The sequence below is a fragment of the Columba livia genome, chromosome 6 (assembly GCF_036013475.1).
Source record: "Columba livia isolate bColLiv1 breed racing homer chromosome 6, bColLiv1.pat.W.v2, whole genome shotgun sequence".
NCBI lineage: Eukaryota > Metazoa > Chordata > Aves > Columbiformes > Columbidae > Columba > Columba livia.
Genome location: NC_088607.1, coordinates 15,877,041 through 15,902,568, shown reverse-complemented (window position 1 = coordinate 15,902,568; position 25,528 = coordinate 15,877,041). Strand labels below are relative to the sequence as shown.

The 25,528-nt window shown below is 38.1% G+C and overlaps 2 protein-coding genes across 10 annotated transcripts in view; one reads left to right on the top strand and one right to left on the bottom strand.

Annotated features, from left to right (window-relative positions):
- LOC102095212 (gamma-aminobutyric acid receptor subunit pi) overlaps positions 1-25,528 on the bottom strand; it is a 92,540-nt gene that overhangs the window by 56,030 nt on the left and 10,982 nt on the right. For 2 of the 3 annotated variants that reach the window (XM_021293812.2, XM_021293814.2), the window contains exon 2: positions 10,499-10,574. The gene's annotated coding sequence lies outside the window, so the exon portion shown is untranslated. Of the gene's footprint in view, positions 1-10,498; positions 10,575-16,863; positions 17,318-25,528 lie in introns of those variants that run through there. The other variant, XM_021293813.2, reaches the window with a different exon arrangement.
- The window catches only part of ENTPD1 (ectonucleoside triphosphate diphosphohydrolase 1), a 55,815-nt gene continuing 32,123 nt past the window's right edge, over positions 1,837-25,528 (top strand). For 3 of the 7 annotated variants that reach the window (XM_065067242.1, XM_065067243.1, XM_021293810.2), the window contains exon 1: positions 25,115-25,513. In XM_065067242.1, coding sequence (XP_064923314.1) covers positions 25,498-25,513 — 16 coding nt within the window. In that variant the 5' untranslated portion in view covers positions 25,115-25,497. Of the gene's footprint in view, positions 1,983-25,108; positions 25,514-25,528 lie in introns of those variants that run through there. The other 4 variants (XM_065067239.1, XM_065067238.1, XM_065067237.1 and 1 more) reach the window with 4 other exon arrangements.

Here is a 25,528-nt window from a genome sequence, read left to right as displayed (position 1 = left end):
GCTGGTCCAGCTGCTTTTTGGGACAAAAGTGCTGACAGCTATTGACAAGTGCAAAGGCTGAGAGGTCCCAAGCCAGCATCTTCTAGCAGTAAGAACCCTCAGATCTTGCTTCTTAGCACATACTAGTCTCAGTTTGTGTCAGAAGTAAGCATGTGGGGTTTGTTTTTTATCAAATAATTTGGATTGGAAGGGATCTTTAAAGCTCATCTGGTCTGACCCCTCTTCATCAGATAAGGTTGCTCAGATCCCTGTCCAGCCTCATCTTGAATGTTTCCAGGGATGGAGCACCTACCACCTCTCTGGGCAACCTGTGCCAGTGTTTTACCATTCTCATTGTAAAAAATTTTCTCCTTTTATCTAGTCTGAATCTACCATTTTTTAGTTTAAAACCATTACTACTTGTCCTTTTTTTTAATTTTATCTTTAAATTAGTTACTGACATGTTGTTATAAGAAGCTGTTTTGATGCTGTGTGACTGCACTAAAATCTGCCCCCAAGCTACAGAACATGGGAAGATCTGAGGCCCAAAATAGGAGAGGAAAAACATATCTCCCCATGACAAAAAATGGAGCATGTTTCCCTACAGTTTAGTGCCTTTCTGCTACTGTTATTGCCTAAAGCTCTTATTTGTCACTGCATCTGTGGGCAGGAGAAATTAGAGAAATGTGAAATCCCATCCTCCCTTCAATGCTGAATGTTGATCCAATTATAAGTCAAGAATATGTGCCTTCCCCCCATATCTGGCTTGCACAGTCTGGCTGACTGTGTAATATGTGTAGTGTTTATCTTTCATCAGTTGAGCAGAAAGAAGCTTGAAACCCAGTGGAAAAAAAAATCATCCCTGATTGTTTCTATTGCAGAACAGCTGCAAGTGGGAGAAACAGCAAGTTTGGTCTCATGTGACATTTCATAGCATTAGAACAGAGAAAAGGCTTTAAAGACAATTCTTTTACCAACTGGTGTAGAGGCAATGCCGATAGTTATTTACTATTCCAAATAGTAGTCCAAGCACAGGTTATATCTAATGGACAGTATCAGAAAACCTTAAATTTCTAGGGCTCTCTTTCTACCCTCTTCTTAAAACCTATTTCAAGTTCCCACTAACTATGAGTCATAAGTTAAATAGAATTAAAATATTCTGTCTGACAACTCAGAAACAATGTGCTGTTGCCTGTTTCACTTCACAGTGCTCAAATAGAGAACTCTAAAAAATAGTATTTTAATGAAGTGGGAATTCAGCATCTGTCTGAATTTCAAGGCTTTAAGACAGTTGAGATGCATTTGAAAATCTTGGGCAGCACACATCCTGCTCTCCAGACAAGAGCCTGAAGAATAGCACTCACTGAGACTCCATATCACCTGAAACAGACCCTGGGTAGTGTCTGTTGGACACAAGCAAGTAAAAGATAGTGCTAAAAATTTATTACCTTGGCCTGAAATATTAAGGCTGCCAGTAAAACCTGTTAATATAAAATTAAAGCTTATGCTGGCTTAGCCTCCTAAAGCTTAGTGATCCTTCAGAGTGCCCGTGGTTCTCATTTTATCTCTTCTCAGTTGAGGCTATTGCACCCTCAGTAGGGGCTGTACTAGTTTATCAGCAACTGGCTTATATGAGTCTGTCCCCATGCGCAGAAGCCAAAGTGTCCCCCAAGAGCCAGCTCCTGCCAAGCCCCTGTCCCTTTCGTGCTCCTGCAGCAGTGGGACCTCTGAGGAACCGAACCCGCCACCTGCCCTTGAGCTTAGACCCAGAAGGGGACAGCTCAATTATTAACCCAAAGCTTAAGTCTTTGAATAGAGCTATTCATTGACTGGGAAAATCAGCTGACTCCATCCTCAGGCTGGTAAAGAGTAATGAAATTGTTTCAGAGAACAACTTGCAGAAAAGACTCCTTGAATACGCAGAATCAGGATGCCTGTGGTAAGAAACCATTTAACTCCTCTGTGCATTTATCCTTCTGCATCTGTATTGAAGCTCGTGTTGGGTAAGTCGTTTTTTTAGTAGATTATCCTAACAGTTTGTAAACTTAGAGGGTTGTTGTAACATCCACAGCACTGATTAAACAGCATTCTAATCTGCAATGACTTTCAATAGCTGTAATGCCAAGAATAATAGAAAACATAGGGAACTTCTGGTATCCCAGAGGTTCCTGGAGATGTTAAATTCTGATCAGCAGGCTGACTCTGAGATTTTTAGGTGCTTGAACTGCTTGCCCAATAACATATAACCCTTATAAATAAGCCAATATTTGCATTATCACTTAAGTATAATATTGATACATAAAATACTTGGTGATGTCATGTATCATAAAATAAAATGTCCTTGTTAATAATTTGATTACATTGACATTTAATGGACATATTTTTGGAGATATTAATATAAGTGCAAATACCTGGAATACTGACCAAATAGTTCTGAATCAATGCTGTATTGAGTGAGGGCTTGGAAATGAGACCAAAAAAATACAATTTCATTTCTAAGCTAAATGCAAAGCAAAAAGTGAGAAAATACCTACTGATCTATAGATTTTATTTAAGTCTTCATATTTTAATGAGGTAACAGGTAAAACCAATCTTGAGGACTTTCAAAATCTGCTGATTTGAGAGTATCTATTTGGAATTATTACGAACAATTCTACTCCATTATACAGTGTTCCAGACAATGTAATGGGAAGGATGAAAATGACACCACAAAAAGTGCTCCATCTTTAGAATTCTTTAGAAAAAAGTTGTTTTTATATAAATTATGTGGGAAATAGAGGATGAGTCAATTAGTGTTCTAATGTTCTAATACCTGATAAGGTCTAATCTCAGACAGGAATGTTTGTCCATGAAAGTCTACATTCTTATACCTACTACAGACTACATGAATAGTTGCATTTTCAATTATTATAATAATACTCAGTGACCTGAGGGCTACATACTCTGCAACCATTCTGGATTATCTGAGTGGAAAGTAATGAAACATAAAATGGCTCAAATTTAAGATATGTTCCCTTTTTGAATCTTGTTGCCCAGTCACACATAAATTATTTGAACATCACCTGTATCAACAGTCACACAAACAAAATAAAAATGATTGTGCTTTATGTATCAGATGTGTTCGTTTTGGCTTAGACCCGTCTTGGGGTGAAATTCTTCCCTTCTTAATAAGCTTTTACTTGCCAAGTGAACTTCTCATTTCACTACTTGCTTTTTTCACTGAAGTCACTGATGCTTCCTGGGTTATTTAATGTTCATCTGACTTCTTCTAGTATTATTCACATGCTGACATCAAAGCCTGTTCTTACTGAAACTGGGGCCTCCTACCCCCCTGCTCAGTCTGGAGCCCTATGGCTCTGTTACCTTAAGAGATGCTGTTATGGGCAGCCAGGATGCATCTTGCACCTGAACACCTTCAGCTCAGATCATGGTTTTCAGGCACTGTGCAAACCTTTACTCTTCCCATGTAGTGGCATAGCACTCTGGGGTGAAACCTCTGCAGGAGCAAGGCATCTTCATCTGAAACTACTGTTTCTTTAAAGGTTGTTTTGAGAAGCACATATTTTTGGTTGTGTCTCATGTCAGTTGATTCATAACAGCAAGGTTGCATTGTTTTATTAGCTCTTGCTACACTATTGAATATGTCCAGGTGCTGGCTTTAATGAAGTACTTATGTTTCCATTATGCCTGGAATAATGTCAATACTCAAGAATTAGATTAAATGAATGAGAAAGCTGAGATGAAGATAGTGGATTTGATTATCTCAGATAATTGATTTTCTTTGTATGATGCTGTCAATACCTGAAAAGCCAGGTGGATTAACTGATTCTGTCAAGAACAGGCAGGCTTGTGCTAGTCTTGCATAACCTACAATTCGCCAGTTCATTATCAGGAGGACAGTGGAAATGTGTAAGTCTATAGCTGCGATGTCTCCTGCTGTTTTGAAAGACTTATATTGAAAGCTAGGGGGTTTTGTTATTTTTTTGGTGTGTGTTTGTTTTTACCAGCCTGAAGTGCTCACTTTTCATCATGTACCTGTTCAGCTATCAATAACAAAAAGTGTCTGACAAGTGTGCTACTGAGAAATCAAGCAGCAGTTTTCACAATCCCCATTGCCACAGGGAGCTGTACAGACATTAATAACATGCATTGTGAGCTCTTTGGCCTGGCTATTACATGGGGTAAAATAAATGCACTGGAGTGTAGTTAGTGAACCACAGTCATAGACAGGACTAGGAAAAGCTGTGGGGCTCCAGGCTCACTCTAACTGTCCGGCCAGAAAAATTTGCTGTTGCTCTGTATCTAAAACTGAATTGCTAGGAGGAGGTTGACTTGTCTTCCCCAAGGAGAAGCTGGAGTGGTTACTGAACTGTTCTATGCTTCCTTGTGAGAGAAGTTGTTAGAAAAGTATCACTTTCTCCTGTCCATGCTCAGTCTATCTAAAGATGCCACCAATGTCCATGATTATGACAACTATCATCAACTCTGCATGAGATGCACTAAAAGCTGTAACAATTAATACATTAAAGTTTAATTTCTTAAGTCCTACCTGCTATGTGATCTAAAAGAAGTGATAACATAACACTGAAATTGTACTTTGGCAGAAAATATTTTTTGCAACCCAAATGGGATTGTACTGTGCTGTTAATATGTACCACAAGGCTTAATCTGTCTATGTTTCAGTTTATTCCACTATACTATCTACCAATGACATTAGAGAGTCAAAGTTTAGGGAGATGCTGGGGGAAAAATATTTTACACAAGCATTTCTACTATTAATGTACTCTTGACAGTTTTAATAGCATACTGAGGAAACTCAGACAAATTTTGTTTCTCTAGTTGGCTGTGCACTAGCCCATATTCTAGCACCTATTCATGTTGTTAAATGTGGAGTTCAACATGCTGTTGATTAAGGTCTAGTAGCTATGTATAAACACAGAAAGAATTTGCCGATATTTATTTTAAAAATCAGTTATGAACATGGAGAAAATATTTCTAACAGGCACTTGTCAGCCTTTCATTTACTTAAATACTATGCAAGAAGAATAATAGTGAGGTATGGTAGCCTCCTAAATGTCATTTGAATCATATCTTAAATTTATCAGACTGAAATATGTTTGCTTTTGTTTGCATTATTAACATACTGTGTAAGAACCCCCATTATGTAGTAATATTAACCCATGAGGTCTATTTAGACCAACAGCTAGTAAAGTTAAATTTCCTACAAGCGATGAGAACATTGTTTTTATTTGGAATACCTCTTTGTAAGTCTGTCAGATTTAGAGCAAAATTTCCAGGAAGAAAAAAAAAAAAAATACACACAAACTATCTGGCTTTTTCTATGAGCTTTGTTAGGGGAAAATTTGAAGTGTCCAGGCAAAGGTACTGATGGATGTTTTTCCCCAGCTGCCTCAGTTGCCCTTTGGAGGCCTCCAGCCAGGGTCAGCCACTGCAGCAGTCCTAAGCTGCAACGTCCGTGTTCTGAAAACTTGATGTGAGGCTGACAGATTGCTATGATAGCTTAACATATGTGAACTTTGGGTCATGAAAGAGGATTTCCTCATGTTCCTATTTAAGTCAGGAGTAAAACTTTAATCTGGGTAACAACAGACTTTATTTTCAGCTAGAAAATAAAAAGTAATCTATGTTATTCTCAGGAGCTAAAGAGATTTAAATTGAGGAAAAGAAAAAAAAAAAAAAAACAACAACTGTGAGAGGGGGGCAGTTATCCTCTAATCAGTTTTCATTTTCCTCAGGAGTGCATGAGGAGTTGTTTCAATTCAAAAGATAGAATATCTGTCTGATCTATTAAACTAGAAGAAAAAATAATTCTGAAAACAGAAAATGCTAAAGGCAGTTTAAAGAGTTATAGATATACACGACATACAAAAATCTCCCAGTGGAAGTTAATGCAAGTCAACATCTACAGTGGGCTTATATGCCACATTGATTAAAAATCACACAGTAACTGATGAAATGGGAATGAATTATGTTCAATGTCACTTTTAATGAACTCAAAGAATTCAGTTCAAACCCACTAAATGAACAGTTCTTGGAATGTGAAGTGCTGAGGCTCAGAGCGTCAAAATAACACTGTCTTGTGTGGTTTAAGTGTCTCCCAAATGCTAATCTTTTTAGCTTGGTTTTTATTATTTTGGGTTTTGTTATTCTATAACCCTACTTCTGTCCTGCATTATTCTTCTCTGGTCTTTAAATGTATTATACTGCAGGCTTGGAATTTCACTTAGAAATCATCCTTTAATGCTTGAAGTTATGCAATTATTATTAATCTCCTGGTATGTTTTATACTGATCTCTGATAAAGCAGAGTAATAAGGCTGTATACAGTAAATTTGACAGTCTAATTCCAAGGCCATAGAAATACCATGGCTCTGCAATGAATGGGGAGCCTGGAAAACTGACATATTTGGGCCGAAGTTGTGGGCTTGACAGTAAATAGCGGGTAAACAGGAATTGTATGTAATGTGTAATTTATGAGGAGGAATACTATGAAAACCCTGTTCTTGTATTTACCCCATGGTTGTAATCTCCAGTGTCTTAAAGGGCGTCTGGGCTGATGCTTTGTCCTATGACGTGAAGCATCATCATTTCTCTTGTGGAGCTTGGGCTCTTTAGGTCCAGATAGGGTTCAGTTCAGGATTCTGCCTTTCTTCTAAGAAGGTAGATCTGATCTATGCTAAAAGATCTGATCTTCCCATGTTTATTTGGATGAAAATTTGGATAATTCAATATATATGAGACTAATTATGTGTCAAACCTGAGACTAATAAATAAAATCAAAAGTAGTTAGCTGGGAACCCACAGGCTAATATAACAGCATGTATGTGATAATATCATACACTTTATTTCCCTAACCAGTGAAATTGAAAAAGAATTCAAAGCTGCAGAGTTAATTACTTTTAACAGTGAAATAAAATCGTTAAGTCTTTGTCAGCTCTGTAACGACAATATGATTATACATGTGTAGTCTGGTGACAATGCAGAATTAAATGTCATAACTTTAATAGCTGATGTGCTGATATTTGAAGAATTTGAGGAAGAGCATTGGGTTTGCCTCTGAAGTAAAAACTTTTCAGGAATTTTACTAAAAATTAAAATAAAATAGAAGTAGCTATTACACTTTATACAGCAAAAAGGTAAATAAGGTAACTTTTTAACAACCTTAGTTAATCAGTTCTGCAATAGATGTTCTTCCACGGTTTGGTTTCTGTCATACTGAAACATATAACAATATTTGGGGTAGCTGCAAGTCCAGAAATTTGAAATTTTGCCTCCTGGAAGTGAAACAGAATATGGAATAATGTCTGCTTTTGGTGAATAAAAATTGTTCAAATTAGTTCATCTACTGCCATAATGTACTAATAAAATAGTAAATTTTAAGGAAACACCATTTAGAGTATTTTAATACAAGTTTACAATATAATACAAATATGGAATTTGAGGGGCTTGGCCCAAGCTGCAATTCTATTTTACCAGTTATGCACATTTTCTTATGGGATATTTTTTTTCTAAGCAGTTTCAGACAGAAATACAGGAAAAAAGTGTGAGTTCAGACAAATTTTGTGATATCACACCCTGTTTCATAGATTACAGCTATTTGACACTGTTACATATATGACTGTGTTTTACTGAAGTCTCTAATCTTCATTACAGAGCGAAACAGACATAAGTATGTACAGGAAATTGGGTCTGTGTAGGTGCTATTTTGTGCCCTGAAATCAAATAATTGTTTAGGGAACTATACAGACTATAGGTAGGAAAAAGAAAAATAAACTGACCTTGAAATAAGTGAAAGCTATTACTTAATGCTTCCAAAATTGCAGGTTTTGTGCTTCTTTACAGATGTCAGCACATAATTAAGTGAAAGAGAAATCACAGTTGAATCCAAGATAAATACTTTAATTAAAACATTATCTGGTGATCTGCTGAAATGATTCAAGAGTTATCTTAAAAGTAAAATTATGTATGGTATCTAAAGTAGAGAAGATAATGATTTCTAAAGTGTACATTATGTCGGAAAAACATCTAGTGTAATATTTTAAAATCAAAATATACTATACAATATCGGTGTTTCTGTAGGTTTATACAATGGGAAAAAGACAAATCAGGCAGTTCTGACTTGTTTTCGGTCACTGTGTATCTATGGAAAAAGATATCTCAAACCCTTATCAGTTCATCAGTACCTCTTGTCTTGCCATACTCAAGAGGAACCTAAGCAGAGCACAGTAAATTTTACTGGTGCAGGTACTTCATATTTTTATTTCCTATAAGTGCAATGATGCTTATAGTAATGACGCACACAGCGGATAGGAGATGGGTTATTACTCAAAGCAAAATCAAGATCATCTGGATTTTTTTTTTTGAGAGGAAAATGTTTGTATTAATGATTATTTGCTGTTCCTGCTGCGGGTGGCAGTGTGGTACCATCTTCAAACCCTCTTCTGCTTCAGCAGCTCTTCTCATCTTGTAGAACAAACGTGCATTCGTCTTGTGGTCTCCTAGCCTGGGATATGGGCTCATGCTGGTTGCAGACCTAATTCAGGTGAGGTGCATACAGTAGTAGCTGTAATAACAATTTTAAAAGTGAAGTCATTAGAAAGATTGGCAAAGGCAGTGTGTGTGTGGATTATTACCAGGGCTGACAATTCCAACCCCAGAAGAAGACTTATTGTTTTGGCTTTTAAGGAAGAAGTTTTTCCTAAGGACCTGGTTGGATACAAGGGTTTTGCTGACTTGGTAGCCATGAAGAGTCTGACGTCAGCAAGCTGGCAGATGTAACCAGCTCATGCAATGTATATGGTTTATATAAAGCACTGCCACACCTTTGTTTAAAATGGTTGATAAACCTGTAGGAGCAGGACAGACATTGAGCTTCTGACATGAAGTTGTTTAAGAACTACAGACTGATGTTGAAAACATGTGGACTAACATGAAATTTTAATCTTTCTTTACAGTATTGACTGAGTTCTGCTTATAGACAATGTTATTTACAGGTGCAATGACTGATTTCAGTCAGTAGCTTTATATAAGTATTTCCTTGTAGCTATGTGCACCTACCCCTTATCTAATGAGCTCTCTCTGTATTACCTGAATAATTCCGCTTGTTTGAATGTTGATGGGTGTTTGGGTAGTTCAGAGTGGGATTTCTGTCATTGTAAGCTCCATAGGAAAATCTGGCTTAGTTCTGCAGTAAAACCAGTTAATGTGTTGTTAAAATTTTCTTGAACTTCAAATGAAAAAACTGAAATGAATCTTTCTGCCTGTATTAAAATTAATTCCATTGTATTGATTTTAGTAGACACCCCTTGAAATTAAACTACTCCTTACAGGAGCTTCACCATAGAAGTCATTTCATTAGTGAGTAATTTCTTTCCATGATAGCATCTCTACTATGTAATAGAATTCGGTTCTTTTGTAATACACACTTGTAAGTGTTCAAGTTGAATGAAACAGTGCATTTGTATTTGTTTATTTTGAAGGGAACTTGGGACAATGATTAATACTAGAAACTGGTAAATCGGTATAATAAACTTGAGTAGACAAAGTATGCTACAATGACTGTTCAGGCCATGCATTGACCATTTCCTGCAGTGATCTAATGTAAGTGAAAATTCCAAGCAATAGAACTGCTGCCTGGAAATACACCAAGAAATTTAACCCTTGCGAAGAAACTTTTTATTTAATTAATCTCAGAGGACCTATTTATTTGCTTAAATACTTTCAATTAAACTTAAATTGAATGTTAAATAATTGTTGTTAAATCTTAAATAGACATTTGCTTCAAACCTACAAAGATTTTTTTTAAGACTTTTGCCAACCTGATCTAGATTTGTTACTGGGACAAAGATTTTTGGTTTTTTCCTAAGTATGGATTGAATTTAAATACACAAGCAGTACATTTTTACTGTGTGTAAAGGTAAACACAGCATATTGGGAGCACACTGGGAGTTGTACAGTTATAAAGTTCACAGACCAAAGAGAACAGACTAGGAATAATGTTAACGTTTTTAAAAGTACTTGCATGTAATCAATATTTGTTTGTATTGTTAGCTTTAAACCAGGTCTTTAGCAATATTTCTGCATCTGTACACCACATAAGCAAAGTGTTGCAAGTGCCAATGCTGTTTGTGCTGGCCAAGTTGTGTTTAAGAAGTGGAATTACTGATCCACCACATGGAGTTAAGAGACTGAAGATCTCAAAGCCTTTCCATTAGGCTCCTGGTAGAGTTGTGCCAAGTGTCTCCATACCGGGAGAGCTCTCTACTGGAGGCTGGAGGGTGGTTTGCATGTCAGGAACAAGATTAAAATCACTTGCTAGAGCAAATGCTTTCACAAAACCTTACACTATTTAAACTAATGTACTGGTGAAACAATTTCATTTTTAAGTCAAAAAATTATTACTGAAAAATATATTTATGTGGAATAGTTTTTATTTTTAACTGACAAGCCCAATGTCACCATGGCACTCTAAATTGGTGCCTCAGTGCTGACAGTCTTACCTGAACATCGCTGGACACTCTTACTTTAAGTGAGCTTTGTTATTCTGTTCAGTCTGCAATGTTCATATTCTAGCATCTAGAATGGAAAAAAAGTTAAAACTATGAGCACTTATGTTCCTGTTTCTGCAGTGTGATCGCCATATAAATGCACATATTAGTTTTACTACGTTTTCATGGAAAATTTGTATTTTAGCACAGCACACGAAGAAGTTTTGAATATATGAGCTAAACAAATCTTGCACCACAAAGTGGTAAGTTACAATTCAACTACCAACATGTTTGGGGGTTTTTTTAAATATCTCAAAATACCAGGTTTCACTCTATCTAGAAATGCTTTATGTGGAAGTTTCTGCTAATCACCTCTCTCAAAGTCTTATGTCACCCCACTGTTTAAGTTTGGATAGATTAGGAAGCGGTTTCATTTCCAACAGCTTTTTTGTTTACTTTTACCATCATCTCCTTAAAGAAAATCAGATCATATTTGCAGTAAAATTCCTGAAATATTTCTTATGTCTTTGTATGTGCAGCTATAACTTATTTAAATTACTTTCCATTTGCTGGGGGCAGAGGGAGGAAATATTTATCACTTAGTTTCCTTTCAAATCAGAGAGTGATGCTTTTAAGCTTAAGTAATTCTATTTTTGAGGTATTTTAGGGTAATACAGTAAACAAAATAATTCCCAGTGTGTGACACAAAAGCACTAAGCCTCTTAGGAACTACCAAATGCAGCCCTGAAATGTGATGATAATAGTGGAAAATTCTATGACAAATAAAAAGATTTTAGAGGGTAAAGTAAACTTCATGTAACACAAACTGGTTGCTTTTCACAAGTAAATCAGAGAAACTCAAAGCAAGTTTGTTTTGGTTTGGTTCTCTTTTATTATACTCGTTAACTTCCACATTCAGAAACCACCAAGCCAAATATCACCTCTCCAGCTGGCCAGTTTTAACCTACATCAACTTTAGGCAATGAACTTGAGTGCAGGTTATTGGAGAGGACTAGATCAGAGGACAGATAGACCCAGAATGTTTCCATAGTTCACACAAGGCCAAATCTAACTTTAAAAATGCATGTAAAGGGACAGGAGTGTCATGTCATCCTTGAGGCTGCTGCGCTGCTGCTGACTGGGGTGACCAGGATGGAAGAAGCTCTTACTGCTTTGTCATGGGGCTTACATCAAGAGCACATCAGATAGTGTTTACAAATGTAGAGAATGTTTATTTGGAACAGTTCCTTTGGAAGCAGACAATGGCACAAAATAAAACAGACAAAATGTCTGGATAGATGCCTCCCATGCATTTCTGACCATTTGCACTGCTCACTTGGCCAACCTGCAGGGCAGCCCTCAGCCTAAGAGGGCTTTGCAGCACAGAGTTGCCCAAGGACATGGACCAAACTGCTTCTGGGATGCTTTAGGCTATGTCAAGTCTAGTACTGTAACCCCATTGCAGAAGAACATTGAGCTGTAACTGTTAACCCGTGAGTGCTCAGTGGCCCAAGATGAGGTCTGGCTGGGATCATCTGGCAGTGAGGGACATGGTGCTTGTGGTGGGTGAGCTGTACAACACTTGCATCCCCTCATCAGTACAGCCCATAGGGGTATATTGCATAATTATACTTCCACCTCTTCAGTGCACAGTTGCTCTTGCACAGCCTTGGACAGGGCCCTGTCTGAGTTTCCCTGAGAAGTCATTTAAATTCTGAAAAGACACTTCTTTCTTTCAAAGAAATCACATAAATGCCTATCTGATCGAAACAAAGAATGTGTTGGTGATGGTGAGGCTTTAAATGGCTGCAGACAGCTGAGGGAGGTACAGGCAATCCTGGAAGCACTATGCTTTGGGCAGGCCTCTCAAATACCATCCCAACTCCACCTTGGTTTGAAAAAAGACAAGAGTCCTGATGGAGCCATGTGGTCATGTTGCAACAAGTTGCAATATTCTACTGCACCTTCTGGGCCATGATCTTTGTTGTGTTTATCTCTGCTGCGGAGCAGATAAGACCTATAGACACCCTGAATTAGGAGACTAAAAGAACAGGCAATCAAAGAACAGAATAACCTTGTAGGGTTTTTTTTTTTTTAAGCTTTTAAGAATCTTGAACCAGACAGCAGGAATATTTTTTACATAAACTGTCTCTGAACCTTAATGAATCTCATGTCTTTTAAATGTTTGTTTCAACAGTAATCTGTGTTCACCTGCTTAGTTGCTGCAAGCATGCAGCATCACAGTTAATGCGGTTGGTGTCCTATGTGGTGGCACTCAAAGAGGTGACTTGGCTGCCATTTGTTTCCAGTTTCCAATTCTAGCCTGAATGACCAGTATTATTTTACTATTGTGCTGGATTTTGGCTGAAGTCCCAAATTGCTCTTGAACTCAGATTTTTTGAATTGCAGTTGAGGGAGCAAAATCAGGACACAGTGAGAAGTGCCTGAGGGATGGTGTTTGGCTGGTTGGCATTACTATTTTGCATTACAGGATTTCTTTTGATGCTTATCTGCTCCTTGCTTTTTCTTTTTTTTTTTTTTGGTATAGTCACATTAACAGTTCCTCAGTGTGTAAGATGGGTTTATAGATTTCCTTTTTAAAATGCTAATTTAAAGAAGGACTCAAGGAAGATGATTTATTCAAGAGTTGCTTTGCTGATGGATTCACAAGGATGCTAAAGGTATAGAAGGCTACATGGAAAAATATACTGAAATGAAAGCAAAATGGTAAAAAAGGGATTGCGAGCAGAACTGGGTGAGCCTGGAGAGGTAATAGTTGTTACAAGTGAAGGGACCTGTCCTTTCCTCCGATAAAATAATGGTAGGGGTGAAGTTGCCTTTATTAAATCAGACTTAACAGATATATCATGAATAGCCATTTTCCATTAGGAAGAGGTAAAGAAAATCAACTGGAAGATTTTCAGTAGAATGCTCATTTATTGGGAGACTTATGCAGATGTGTGTTTAAATAAATAATTTTAATGTAAGTGCTGCATTCCTGCATTTTGCCATTCCTGGATCCCAGGAATTTCCAGACAGTCAGCTGGAAATAGTGTCAATCTGCAGAACTTAGTTTCACACCTGAGGGTGAAAAAAGATAAGGAAAAAAAGTGAAAAAATACAAAAAACAACAGCTGCAATTGTCTTCTGCAAATAGAGAATTAATTATTAGTGAGGATAAGAACAGTATTCTATAGTTTAAATGAGTGTGATTCTGTGATTTATTAGCAAATACTCTAAAAACTAAATACTGTAAAGGCTAGCTTTCTGCAGGTGACCAATACCATTTCATCAAAGCAGTTTTTAAATGAATTTTGTATAAGTCTTGCTGCATAAGAAATTGAGAGAAATGACACTTCTCACAAATGAATGCATCATGCAGTAGATCTTCAGCTTGTCGTAGCTGTCCATTGCTGCTGTCGTTATCATGTTTTGAAAGGTATGTATATTAAATATGCACAAAATGCTTGCAAGGTCTCAGTTACTGGCAGTCATTTAGAGCAGTGATGATAGACTACTGCATAAATTATGCAATACTTTGATCACTATACTGTAAATGCTGTCATCTTTAACTTACGGTCTTATATCTGTGAACAATTTAAAGCAATGTTCTTACTGTTTTTCTGAAGTAAAACAAGCTTTTATGCTTTAAATTAGTTTAGCAGCATTTCATTCAGAATTTATTACACAGAAAGGCACGTCAATTATAACAAATGGGAGATGCCGTAAATCCTTTTCAGATAAAAGAAACAGTTAACAACTAAGATGAAAAAGCCTTATGTAAAAAATATGAAAAGATAAATATTTGTATTAAAAGAAGAATTAATAGGAAGTGAGAAAGAGGAGTAGTTAAAAGGGAAAGAGCAACCAACAGAGGGAGGAAGGGAGTAAAGTGAAACATCAAAAAATGAAAGAAAAATGAATGCTGAGGCAGGAGCTGAAGGATGGCAATGGGAACTACATAAGAAAAGACTAACAGCTTGAGGTTGGCAGGGTTTGTGTTTGTACATGCTAATGTAGCCCCCATCAGTTATTCTAGGAGTTCTGTGAGTTTAAACAGGAGGCCGCTTTGGGAGAATGCGTTTTCCTATTTTGTACTGCTAGGCAGGCCTGTATCACAGTGGTAAGTAATGCTGTATTTCCTGGATTCCAGACTGTTCTTTAAAACAGAGTATTAAAGTAATAATAATAATAATGAAAAACAGTCAGGGCAAAAGAGAAGCAGAATAGACTGGGGCTAATCTGCCAGCACTCAGAGGAAAAAACATTTTTCCTGCCACAAAGAACCCTATTGTTCCTATGTTAAGTATTAATTTTGCCTGCATTTAAACTGAGCTGTCTTGAAGTCTGTTTTCTTACAATGGTAAAGCGTGTGCCAGTTACTGCAGCAGTGCACAGCAGCACAGCTCCAGGGAGGAGCTGACCCCTGCGTTTTCTGGGGCTGCTCAGTCTTTCTCTGTCTGCTTACACTGATTTTTGGTGGAGGAGAGCATGACCTGTCCTTTATGGCTAAGAAATCTGAGCACATGTTCAGCACATGAGAGCTGTTGTTACATGAAGGAAATGAGCCCATGAGAAATTTGAGCATTTTGGGAAATGTTGGATATTAATGACTGATATACACATACGTCCTTCTGGTAAAACTTATTAATGAATCTTCAGTGTATAAACTTTCATGTAGGCTTTGTCACTAAGAATTGAAACTCAAAATTTCATTTTCTCTGAGACGGGAAACTTTTCTGTGTGTTTTTCATAGCTAAAGAAACTTAGACAAGTATCACCATGGGGTGCATTTCCCTGATAGAACATCAACTCAGGGTGATTCTCTCTGCTGATATTAGAATAATTGCATGAAGCTGCTATTAATATAAGTAAGCTGTTATTAACAGATAATTGCTCACACAGTACTTTCAATTATTTCCTCCTACGGTCACACACAGTCGGTACCCAGTGAGGAGATGGAGTGGGGTTTGCTCCAGCAGACCAGCTTGGCATATTTGTAAGAGGAGAAACCAAGAGAGTGGAGGGGACTGTCAATATACTAATATGATTCAACAGAACCAAATGATGTGGATTTCTGATCCCATAGTGCTCTTGCTGAGACCATGTTTGTCTGTGATTACAGCCTGAGGACTTTAAGTTATGAGGAGTATACCGCAAACCTGGAGAAATTTCTATCATCTTCAGCTTGAGTTCAGACTGTTGCTTAGGATTTCTGCTCTTATATTGCAAAATAAATTTTAAACAGTGGATGGTTGTCTTGAAAGCAAGTGGAAAAACTCCATTTTCATTGAGTCAGGCTCAGTTTGTAAAGAGGTTATGCTTAAAGTTCCCGTACATGTTTGTATGTTTATGTAATTTCTTTAGTAATATGGAGTATAAATCTGAAAAAAAAAAAAGTTCCAGGGTAATATAGCTTAGATTAACAGCACTGTATTTTAGCCATAAGAGGATGAAACATCTGAAATCTCCAAAGTGTACTGACCTGTTATATTTTTACACTGTGTGGTATTGTTGCTTGGAAAAGTTTCTTGATGCTAAAAATAATCATTTCTACACTGTTTTCTATCTCCAAGGTTACAAAATCTTTTTAACCTAGGCATAATTAAGATTATACCTACAGAATATATTTTTAGCATGTTAGACTTTCTGCGATGCAATGTTGTTCCAGCAGGCATAGCTGAGTTTAGAGGAAGTCTGCTTCATGTGAGAATGAACAGCAGAAGATAAATCAGTCACTTCTATAGGCAGTTAATTTCTTTTGCAGCTTTTAGTGTTGGCCCTAAAATTTTGCTTGATGACCCACAGGTGTTAAAAGACCAGCTATCAATTTAGAGAAAGAAGCACCATGTAACCCTGAAATCAGAAATTTGAAATCTGAGTTAAGATGTTGGAAAGTTGACATTCCCTAACAGGTTTGAAACTAGAATTATTCCTTGAATTAAGTTTTCAGATTTTCTTGCTTTGAAGTCTTTTTAGTAGACTGAAAACCACAAAATGAATGTAACTGGTGTGCCTCTCAGTTCAAACAGTTTCACAGAAGGCTAATAACATGATTTTTTTTCTGATGTTTTATTTTAAGTTTATTTAATTCCATCAGGGCTAGGTCACATGAAGACCTGATGGAAGCTTCTGATCCAGACAAAAGAACCGCTATCCTAAATGTATGACAGTAAGACTGTGGCAGCCATCAGATAATTGCTCTGCAGAGTTTTAAAACTAATATCTGCTCACAAATGATTCTTTTGACCATCAGCAGCTATCTGTGCCTCTCTGGGTGCAGCAGGTCTTGAGCTGTGCAGCTGATGTCCTGTCTCTGGCTCTGCTTCCCTCCCAGAGCAGGACTGGTCCTGCTCCAGCTCTGCCACCCTCCTTACCTGAGCGTCACCTGGGACTGCCAGCGAGGTACAAGCTTTCTGCTTCATGGATCTGATTGTTGCCATAGAATGGAATATCTGCTGAAAATATCACCGGCAAGGTCTGAATAGGTTGCTAATTCCTTATTCCAAGCATAGTGAGCATGCTTGGGAAAGGCTGACACTGTACAATCAGGGTCTTGTCTGCAAATAAGTTATTTCAGAGCCTGCTAATTTATAACTAAGCTAGTTAAGGTACCTGATTTGTGAGTGCCAGAAAGTGTGTTGTGCAAGAGCATTTGAAATGTGATACTTTCCTTGGAAAAAAAAAAAAAACCTCATGCAGGAATTCCTTAAAAAGACACTCAAGCATATTTATCTAGTCTTCCATGAATCTTTTCAGCTGGGAATACTTTTCAGACCTGAATTTATCTTTCTCCATACCTATCCACAGATGTTCATCTCCCTTGTAACTTTTTCCAAAGGATGCTTTGGGGAAATACCAGAATAGTTATTTCAGTATTACCCAGTATATATGAAAATAACCGAATCTGAAATAAGTGTAGTAGAAAACAGTTTAAATAAATTCTATGAAGTCAATTATCTGTTGGTGCTCTCATAGTCAGGTGGAAGGTTTGAAGAATTTATGCTGTAATAACAGAATGAGAGGTACTGAGATATTTAACTTCAGAAAAAAAATACTTCTAGTTTGAAGACTTAACCATCTGATGCTGAGACATGTAGAAAGGCTATTTCTACAGCCAAGACTGTTGTATAAGAATATACTTACAGATCTAAATAGGTGAAGGCACTGAGAATATACTGACAATACAAATGTATTGAGAATGCTGACAATACAAATGACAATTGAAACTGGATGCCAAGTTGGAGTTGTGTTCATGGAAAATGTGGATGAAGGATGCTGCTGAATGATTAAAGCATGAATTTCAGTGTATTTCAGTGTATAGAACAGCTCAAGGAGAAAAAGGTACATGTGATTTGAAATTATACAGCCATATTTAGTAAGGGGCCAGATCTGCACCTTTATTACAGATAAAGACTGGGCAAGGAATGCAGTCCTGAAGTTAATCACTTGGAGTCGGTGGTGGAAAAGGAAAGTCCACTGAGAGAAACAGAAGGGTTGGAAAGCCACTTCTGTGATGCAGTTGATATACATCAATCTGTGCACCCTGAACTGATTCTCCTTTGTTAATATATGCACAAATTCTGTTTTTCATAAAATTACAAGTTTCAAAATTTAGGATTGAGTATGGAGCTTGATGCAGGTAGAAATAAACAGGCTTAACCTCTTTCCCAAATTTATAAACTAATGCAAGTGTATTAAAAAAAAAAAGTCTTGCTTTAAACATAGTTACTTAATACTGTCTGTGAATTCAAGGAGAATTGAAATGGTGTGAAGACTTTTATATAAAGCCAATATACTAGAACCTGTGGAGGTAATAAATATCAATCACCAGTAAACGAAGATCTACCACTTTCTAAAGTTCAGGATGATTTTTGAAGTCTGTCCCTTTTCTTCCCAATTTTGTCAGTCTATTGAAGTGTGAAACTAAAAAAGAGAACATGAAAGTTTCCAGAGACTAAATAAAGATGACCACACTGAAATGCTTGTATCCAAAGTCATGTAAGGCATACATAAATTCACATGGAGGAAAAACCTCATAGTGAGAATCCAAAAATATCTGAGAACTCACATCTCTATAGATAGTTCTCTGTGATGCTCATGGACATGCGTAAACTCAGCACAGGCATATACTGAAATGAGGTGGAGTGTAAAGAGGCCAGCAGGTTTTCGCAGTTGTAAAGATTTAGTGATTTCCCTATTGGTAAAGGATAATATATAGTCCAACACAAAATGATGATGTTCTTAAGGACATGGTTTAGTGTTAGAGTTAGGTTATGGTTGGACTTGATGATCTTAAGGGTCTCTTCCAACTAAAATGATTGTATGATTCCGTTTCTCAAAGCAAAACCTGCTTTCTGTAGCTCTGTAGGAAGAACATGTTATGCTTCTAGAACATAGCAAAGCAGGTGGGCTGAATTATTATGGGTATATTTATGGTTAACATATGCAAATTAGATACTTGGGCAGCTAAGGCATCTCCCTTTTCGCCAGTGTCTTCAGATATTCTTGCTGGATGGATGCAGTCTCTTCTGCTATTGATTGAGTGACATCTGATGGACAATGTCTCTGTGCTGCCACTGGTTTTCTTCTGCAGATGCTCAGTTATTAAAGAACAAATCACTTAACAGAGGGTGAGTGGGTAGTGGGTAGTCAGGCTGAATTCAGACGTAGAAAAAAGTATTTATTTTAAAGTTACTCTTTTTCATTTTATGCATATTTTCCACATTCTGTCTAGTTTTATCCTTTTGAAGAAATATTAAAATTGAGTGACTTTATCTGATCTAAATACATGCATTTCTTTTTTGAAAGTAGCTACTTTAAGGCATTTTGTATATTTATTGTGTTTTAGCTACCAATGTGTTACATGATAAATTAAGATTTAACAGGACAAAAAATAATTTTTGTCATAAAACCATATAGACGAGCTGGTAATAAACCTGTATCCATTCTCTAGCCTTAAAATAGCAATTATTCAGGGCCTATATGCATGTTGCTAATTTATCTTTCTTATTTTCTTTCTGTAATTGACTAAGTTTTGGAGGTATTTTGAAGTTCTGTTCATTAGACAGGACAACTGGTGCTCACTGTCTTCCCTTATCAATTCATGTTATATTTAATACTGATTTTTCTTACACTTCTTTATTTTTTTTCTTGTTATATCCTCTTAGAACTTTGAGGATATTTTTGTGGTTTTTTTTTTTTCTTTCTTTCTGTTAATGGAACCTTTCCATAAGCCTCACATATTTTACTTCACAATTCTCCTTTCTTGTATTTTGTGACCCCATGACATGAAAAGTGAGATTTAAGAGATAAAGGTGGCTGTTGGCTGCTCCGAAGAGCTCTGTCCTGTGTAGCCAAAAAGGGCTTCCTGCTCTGTGGGAACACCAGAAACTCGAGAATTTTTGCTTTGGCAAGCCATTATTGTCTGCCATTCCTGTCAGGTAAAACAACAGGAAGGTACTAAAAGATGCAAACCATAAGAATAAAAGTTCAAAGGCATCTGAATAACCACCACCACTAGTGTATTTGCTGAAAACCAATAATAACAGTTTTGCCTAGCTCTGTTCCCAGTTGCTTAGAAGAAAAAACAAGAGCTCTGTTGCCAGCAGGGCAGTGTTGATGTGCTGCCTAAGTATGGTGACTAATGATCTGAGCAACAGACTTAAAAGGCAGGGAGTTGCCTATGTTTGGGACTGTGATGGTTTTAAAAAACTATTGGGCAAATTAAAGAGCCTCTGGGATTCGGTTTAGAATATTTATAGCTGACATGGGTAAAATATCAGGTGCATGAAATAACCTGGGCAGAAAGAGCAACAGGTGTGTTGTTAACTAGTACTTGAACAATGAACAATATGACATGTTAACTTTTTAGGATATACTTTTTTTTTCAGTAAGTATAGAGCTTACGAAGACTAATTGGCTTTGCTTTTAGTATGTTTATGTATCTCTGTAAATGTAAATAAAGGCAATTATAGAATCTTTAATGATATTATGAGATAATATCATTGAAAATCTGTTTAACTAATAGAGTTTGGTATTGCAAGCCTGTTAGAGTTGCACCTGATAGCTTGCTAATGAATATGTAATCTAGTTTGGCATTTTATGGTGTTTGTTACTGTTCCTTTCAAATGCCATTTCAGTGCCCATCATTCATGTGGCTTCTGTTATTCTGAGACCGAGTGTGGGAACTCGTTTGCATGTATTGCTGAAGTTCTGTGGATTTTTAACAATAACGGCGTTAACTTGTTTCATTTATTTTGTAAAAATACAATTTGCCTCCAATAGCTGTGACTGCTTAGAGGAACAAACCTAACAAATTAACTACAGAAATGATTCACCTCTACAAACAAAAGCAGGAGCTCTTTTTTTTTTTCAGCTTCAATGAACATAATTACTTGCATTATCAGTTTTGTACGATCACAAAAAAAAAAAAAACAACAAACAAAACGAAAAAAAAACAAACAAAAAAAAAACCACAGTAAATAACTGCTTAACGGGTTGGTCTGCAGAAGTGTTATCTGAGCACTATGACCCCTGTATCACAAAAATAGAGATGGGCAAAGGTTCTGCAACTTTAACATGAATGGAGAAGAAAACAGCCATTAGAGATGATGACAAAGCTAGTGGCTGAGTAACAAATGAGCTAGATGGTTGTTTTCTATTTCTGCATTCTTCAAAACAAAATAGTATCAGGATCTCTGAGGAAATTACATTAAAGTGAAAGAGGAACCAGCAATATAGATACAGTGTGATGCAAGAAGCTGCAAAGAAATCAAAGGGACTTGCATTGGAACAGAATGATAGAGGATATAGTGTTGTTTGCTGATGACTAAAAAATGGTGAGAAAGAAATGCAGTAAAAGTGTCTTAGAGGTGATACACAGGTTTTGGGTGACAAGATCTGTGAATATTGGTATAAAGACAGCATAGTGGCATCCTCTGAGAAGGTTGCAAATATGGAAACCAAGACAAGGAACTAAGATGAAGGAAAGAAGCTTAAGTCATTTTTATAGATAATGCACTTCATAAGTTTAAGGCTAAGGAGCAATGCTTGTTTGCAGGAAGATGAAGCTGAAGGTTTTATATATATATATATATATATATATATTTACCTAAATACCAAAAGTAATTTGTCCTTTTTCAAAGAATTGCATTCTTTAAAAACAGTGCTCAGTGCACACAGACAAATAGTGTTTCTTGTTTATTTGTTTCTTCGGGGGTCATCCAAGATGTTTACTTTTTGCAAAGGAAGTGTTTTGTTTTTCTAAATTAAGCATTTGAACTTCAGATATTGCAGAAGAACTTGGAAATGTGGGGAGGACTTGGCCTATTGTATTGTGAAAACTGTCAAGCCTGAGGTGATTGCAATGTGCAATGGGTGTGCCGAGGAGCTGAAAGCTGGAAAAAAATAATCTTGGCATCATTAGCACTTTTGGCTGCTTGTGATTTTCTAATGCCTGGCCTCTCTTCTCTTGCCTTCCTTTCCAGAAGGAAGCTGTACTAATCAATTGGATCAACCTCCCTTTGTAGGGAATTCTGCTCCCTCTGGTCCCAGCAATTAAATGTGTTCTGTCTTTCTGGAGACCTTCAGTGTTTAAGACATGTTGCAGAGATGCTGGGATGGAGGGCTGGGTACCTGCTGCGTCCCCTTCCCAGGACAGCCAGCTGGGAGGTGGGAACATGAACCAGCACCGCTGGGGCCAAATGTCTAGGAAAGCCTGAGGAACATTCAGCCTCTCTCTGCTAAGGCCAATGTTTACGCACAAAGTCTTTTGAAGCTGTCACTCTGTTGATCAAACACACCGACAGTGATATGTCGTCATCTGAATGTGCATACCCCCAGGCCTTGACCCTAAGCAAACAAAGACACAGATGACTTCAATAATGTTCTTGAGATTGGTGATGGGATGGCCTGTTTCTGTTTAAAGTATTTCAGATATTTTCATGCTAATTCTTTCTGTGGAAACAAGCTAGTTATGTTTCTAATGCCTGTAGGTTTGTTCCCAGGCTCCCTGACTCTCTTCCTGTGCCTGTTTCCTTTCTCCATCCTAAATCCAAGAGGCCAAGAGGTTCTGGCCCTGGATTCCAGCCTTATCACCTTAGTACTTTCTGTCTCCTGTTTGGTGGAAATGGAGCTAACATGTTCTGGTGCTCACCCACTCTTGCTTCTTTCCTGAGTCCCAAAAGCAGCATACCTTGTCTGCAAAACAGCAAATTCTTGACATCCATAAGGTTTCATATTTTTAGACACATGCAAACACACACAGGACTTGTGTAAACTTAGAGAAGCGAGTTGATTGAGACTAAGCTCTTACTATAGCTATGAAGAAAATGGATATTTAAGACATTTTGTTCCTCTAAAGCTGCACAGGATGCTTGCTTGTGTCCTAGGAGTAGAAGAGTGGCGTTACTCTGTTTTGCTATTCTTACCCACTGCTCAAGATGTGTGGAAACTACATCCTGAGTTCTTTGGTTTCCTCTTTTTTTGTGTGTGTGTTTTCAAGCTTCCTCCTCACACTGTCTGGAGCCTTATCTGAGCACAAACGCCTGCCTCCAGGGCTGCTTTTTTTTTCTTGTTTTGTGTTCTTATGGAAATGACTGCAACACAGAATCGCCTTTTGCTCGCTTCCAGGTCGCAGTCAGAGGCTTGCCCAAAGGCAGGAGGATCAGCAGGCAGAACCAAACTGCTCTGAAAAAAATCTGGATCTGACTCCATGGAAGAGGAAGTCTGCTTTTCATGTCACATGAGGCTACAACGTCCACCCTTCCCCTTCTTTGTCGCAGCCAAAAGGGGAAAGTTTGTTTTATCACCATCTCTTACACCTAAACTGAATGGCTGCAAAGTTGCATGTAACATTGTTCTCTGCTCCTGTACCTGCAAAATACTATTAATGTGTTTGTCAGTCAATTGCTTAAAGGAGATAATTTTCAATTCATCTATTCCCTGCAGCTATTCCCCAGTGGAAGACCTGGATGTTTTTAGGTGTTAGCAGACCATAATGGTCATGGTTCATAGCAACCTGTCCCTGTAGGGCCCTTACACTTCAGGTGAAGCTTCCTCTTGTGTGAAAATGCGAGTATGAGTGTCATGGTCAGTGATTAATGATGGCCCATCCTTCCCCATAAAGGCTTCACCTGTCTCTGTTTAAAGCTGAACTTCCTCAGACAAAAGAAGAAACAAACACAAAACTGCTGCTGGCAGACTTGTATGAAAGAGCTTATTGTAGTTTGTCAGGTACACAAACAAATTTAATCGAGTTTAAATAGGTCAGTTTAGAGGTGTCTAACACCTCCATGAGAGGTGTTAGATGTGGCTTGGAGTCATGTCTATCTTTTTCCTATCTGTCTATCTGTCTTCTACTTGTTAAATTTACTTTCCTTATCCCTTAAATGAGCTCTTCAATAAGCCCATCTGACTGAGCCGCTTGTTTTCTAGCTGTAGAGACAGAGTCTAAACACAGCCATCTCATAATCCTAAATCACAACTATATGTTTTTAAAAACTAAATTTCAACAGGATTTAATTCATTTAATGTGGCAATTTTCTATAATTATTTTATTTCTTGTGATGACATTCTACCAGTAAGTGTTCTTTGCAGAAGTCAGTGTGATTGGTACATAAGCACAAGTACTTCTACCAGCATTGTTTAAAAAAAAAAAAAAAAAAAAGAAAAAGGCAATAGCATCGTTGATAAATCTGTGCAGCTGTGGTTCTCACATCAGCCTGCAGGACCTGCTCTTCCTACTTCTCCCTGGGTCAAGATCTCTGGAAGCTGGATGGTTTCCAGCTGCAGGGCAGTGTGTCCATTTGTCCAGCTGCAAAGACAAGCCCCAGAAGCAGGAGGGTGAGGTGGCAAAAGTGACACCTATGAGATGTGAGCAGGCTCTGGCACAGGCAGAACATGGCAGCTGGCTGCAGGTGGTGGTGGCAGCCTGTGCTTCAGCGACTTTACTCTCTGGGTGATAAGTGGGGAAGGTGTGTGGGGAGATGGAAGAGCCCCAGGGGCTGGGAAGCTGGTAGCCACACCTGAGAATGAATGAAAGAATAGTGGTGGTTGGCAACTTCCTTTGGAGCCAGAGGCTGACAGATGCAAGGTGGGACTGTGGGGTGATGTGTGGTGCCTGGATAGGGCCTGAATGTCAGAGGCTGTGGACAGAAGTTGCTGAGACTCCTCCAGTGCTGTCCTATATTTCTTGTTTGTGTGGAGTCAACCTGGGTGGTGCACAGGGACTCTGCAGGGGTAAAAGACAATGAGGATGGGATGGGTGGGCAGTGTCCCTTCAGGCCTTCCTGACAAGTAGTCAAAAATTGACTCTTTCCTGAAGTTCCCCAGGAGATGCAGCTAGGGGCACAAGCTTGTTTTGTAGGGCAGGTAGGTGCAGGTGGTGACTTGTCAGCAGTTATTCCAAATTTATGTATTTTCATGGTTTTGTTGTTTGGTTGGTAGTTGTTGTTTGTGGTTTTGGTTGTTTGTTTTCCTTTCTGTGGGCTGGAATTCACATCTAGAAACAAAGGAGATGATCTCTTCTGAGGACAGCTCTCCTTATGTACCTCACAAAGTCTTTCACAACTTAAAAAAAAAAAAAAAAAAAAAAAAAAGACAACTGACCAAACACTCTCTCTGCAGCAAAAATGACATCTGCCCCCCGCAGCCAGCGATACAACCCTGCTTCAGACCACGGCCCCAGTGGAGCCAGCGACCGCCTCCAGTGCTAGTCCTCCGGGCACACACCGCTCCCCCCGTCCGCCTGGCACCCTCCGACCCGCCGGAGGAGCCCAAGGCCCTAGTAACGCGGCGAGTCGGAGGTCATCTGTGCTTTAAGGAAAGCAGAAGGTCAGCGTGCAAATTAGATGGATTGAGCCATTTAGAGTTAAACTAACCCCTCCCACTGCTATGGACCACTAAAGCGCCCATTTTCATGAGCACCTCTCACTAAGGCAGCTCAGCCGGCAGAGGCTGAGAGAGGAAGAAGAGGAGAGAGAGGGAGGAGGGAGCGAGCACCGGTACTGATGGACGAGCCAAAGGGTAAGGACAGAAGCG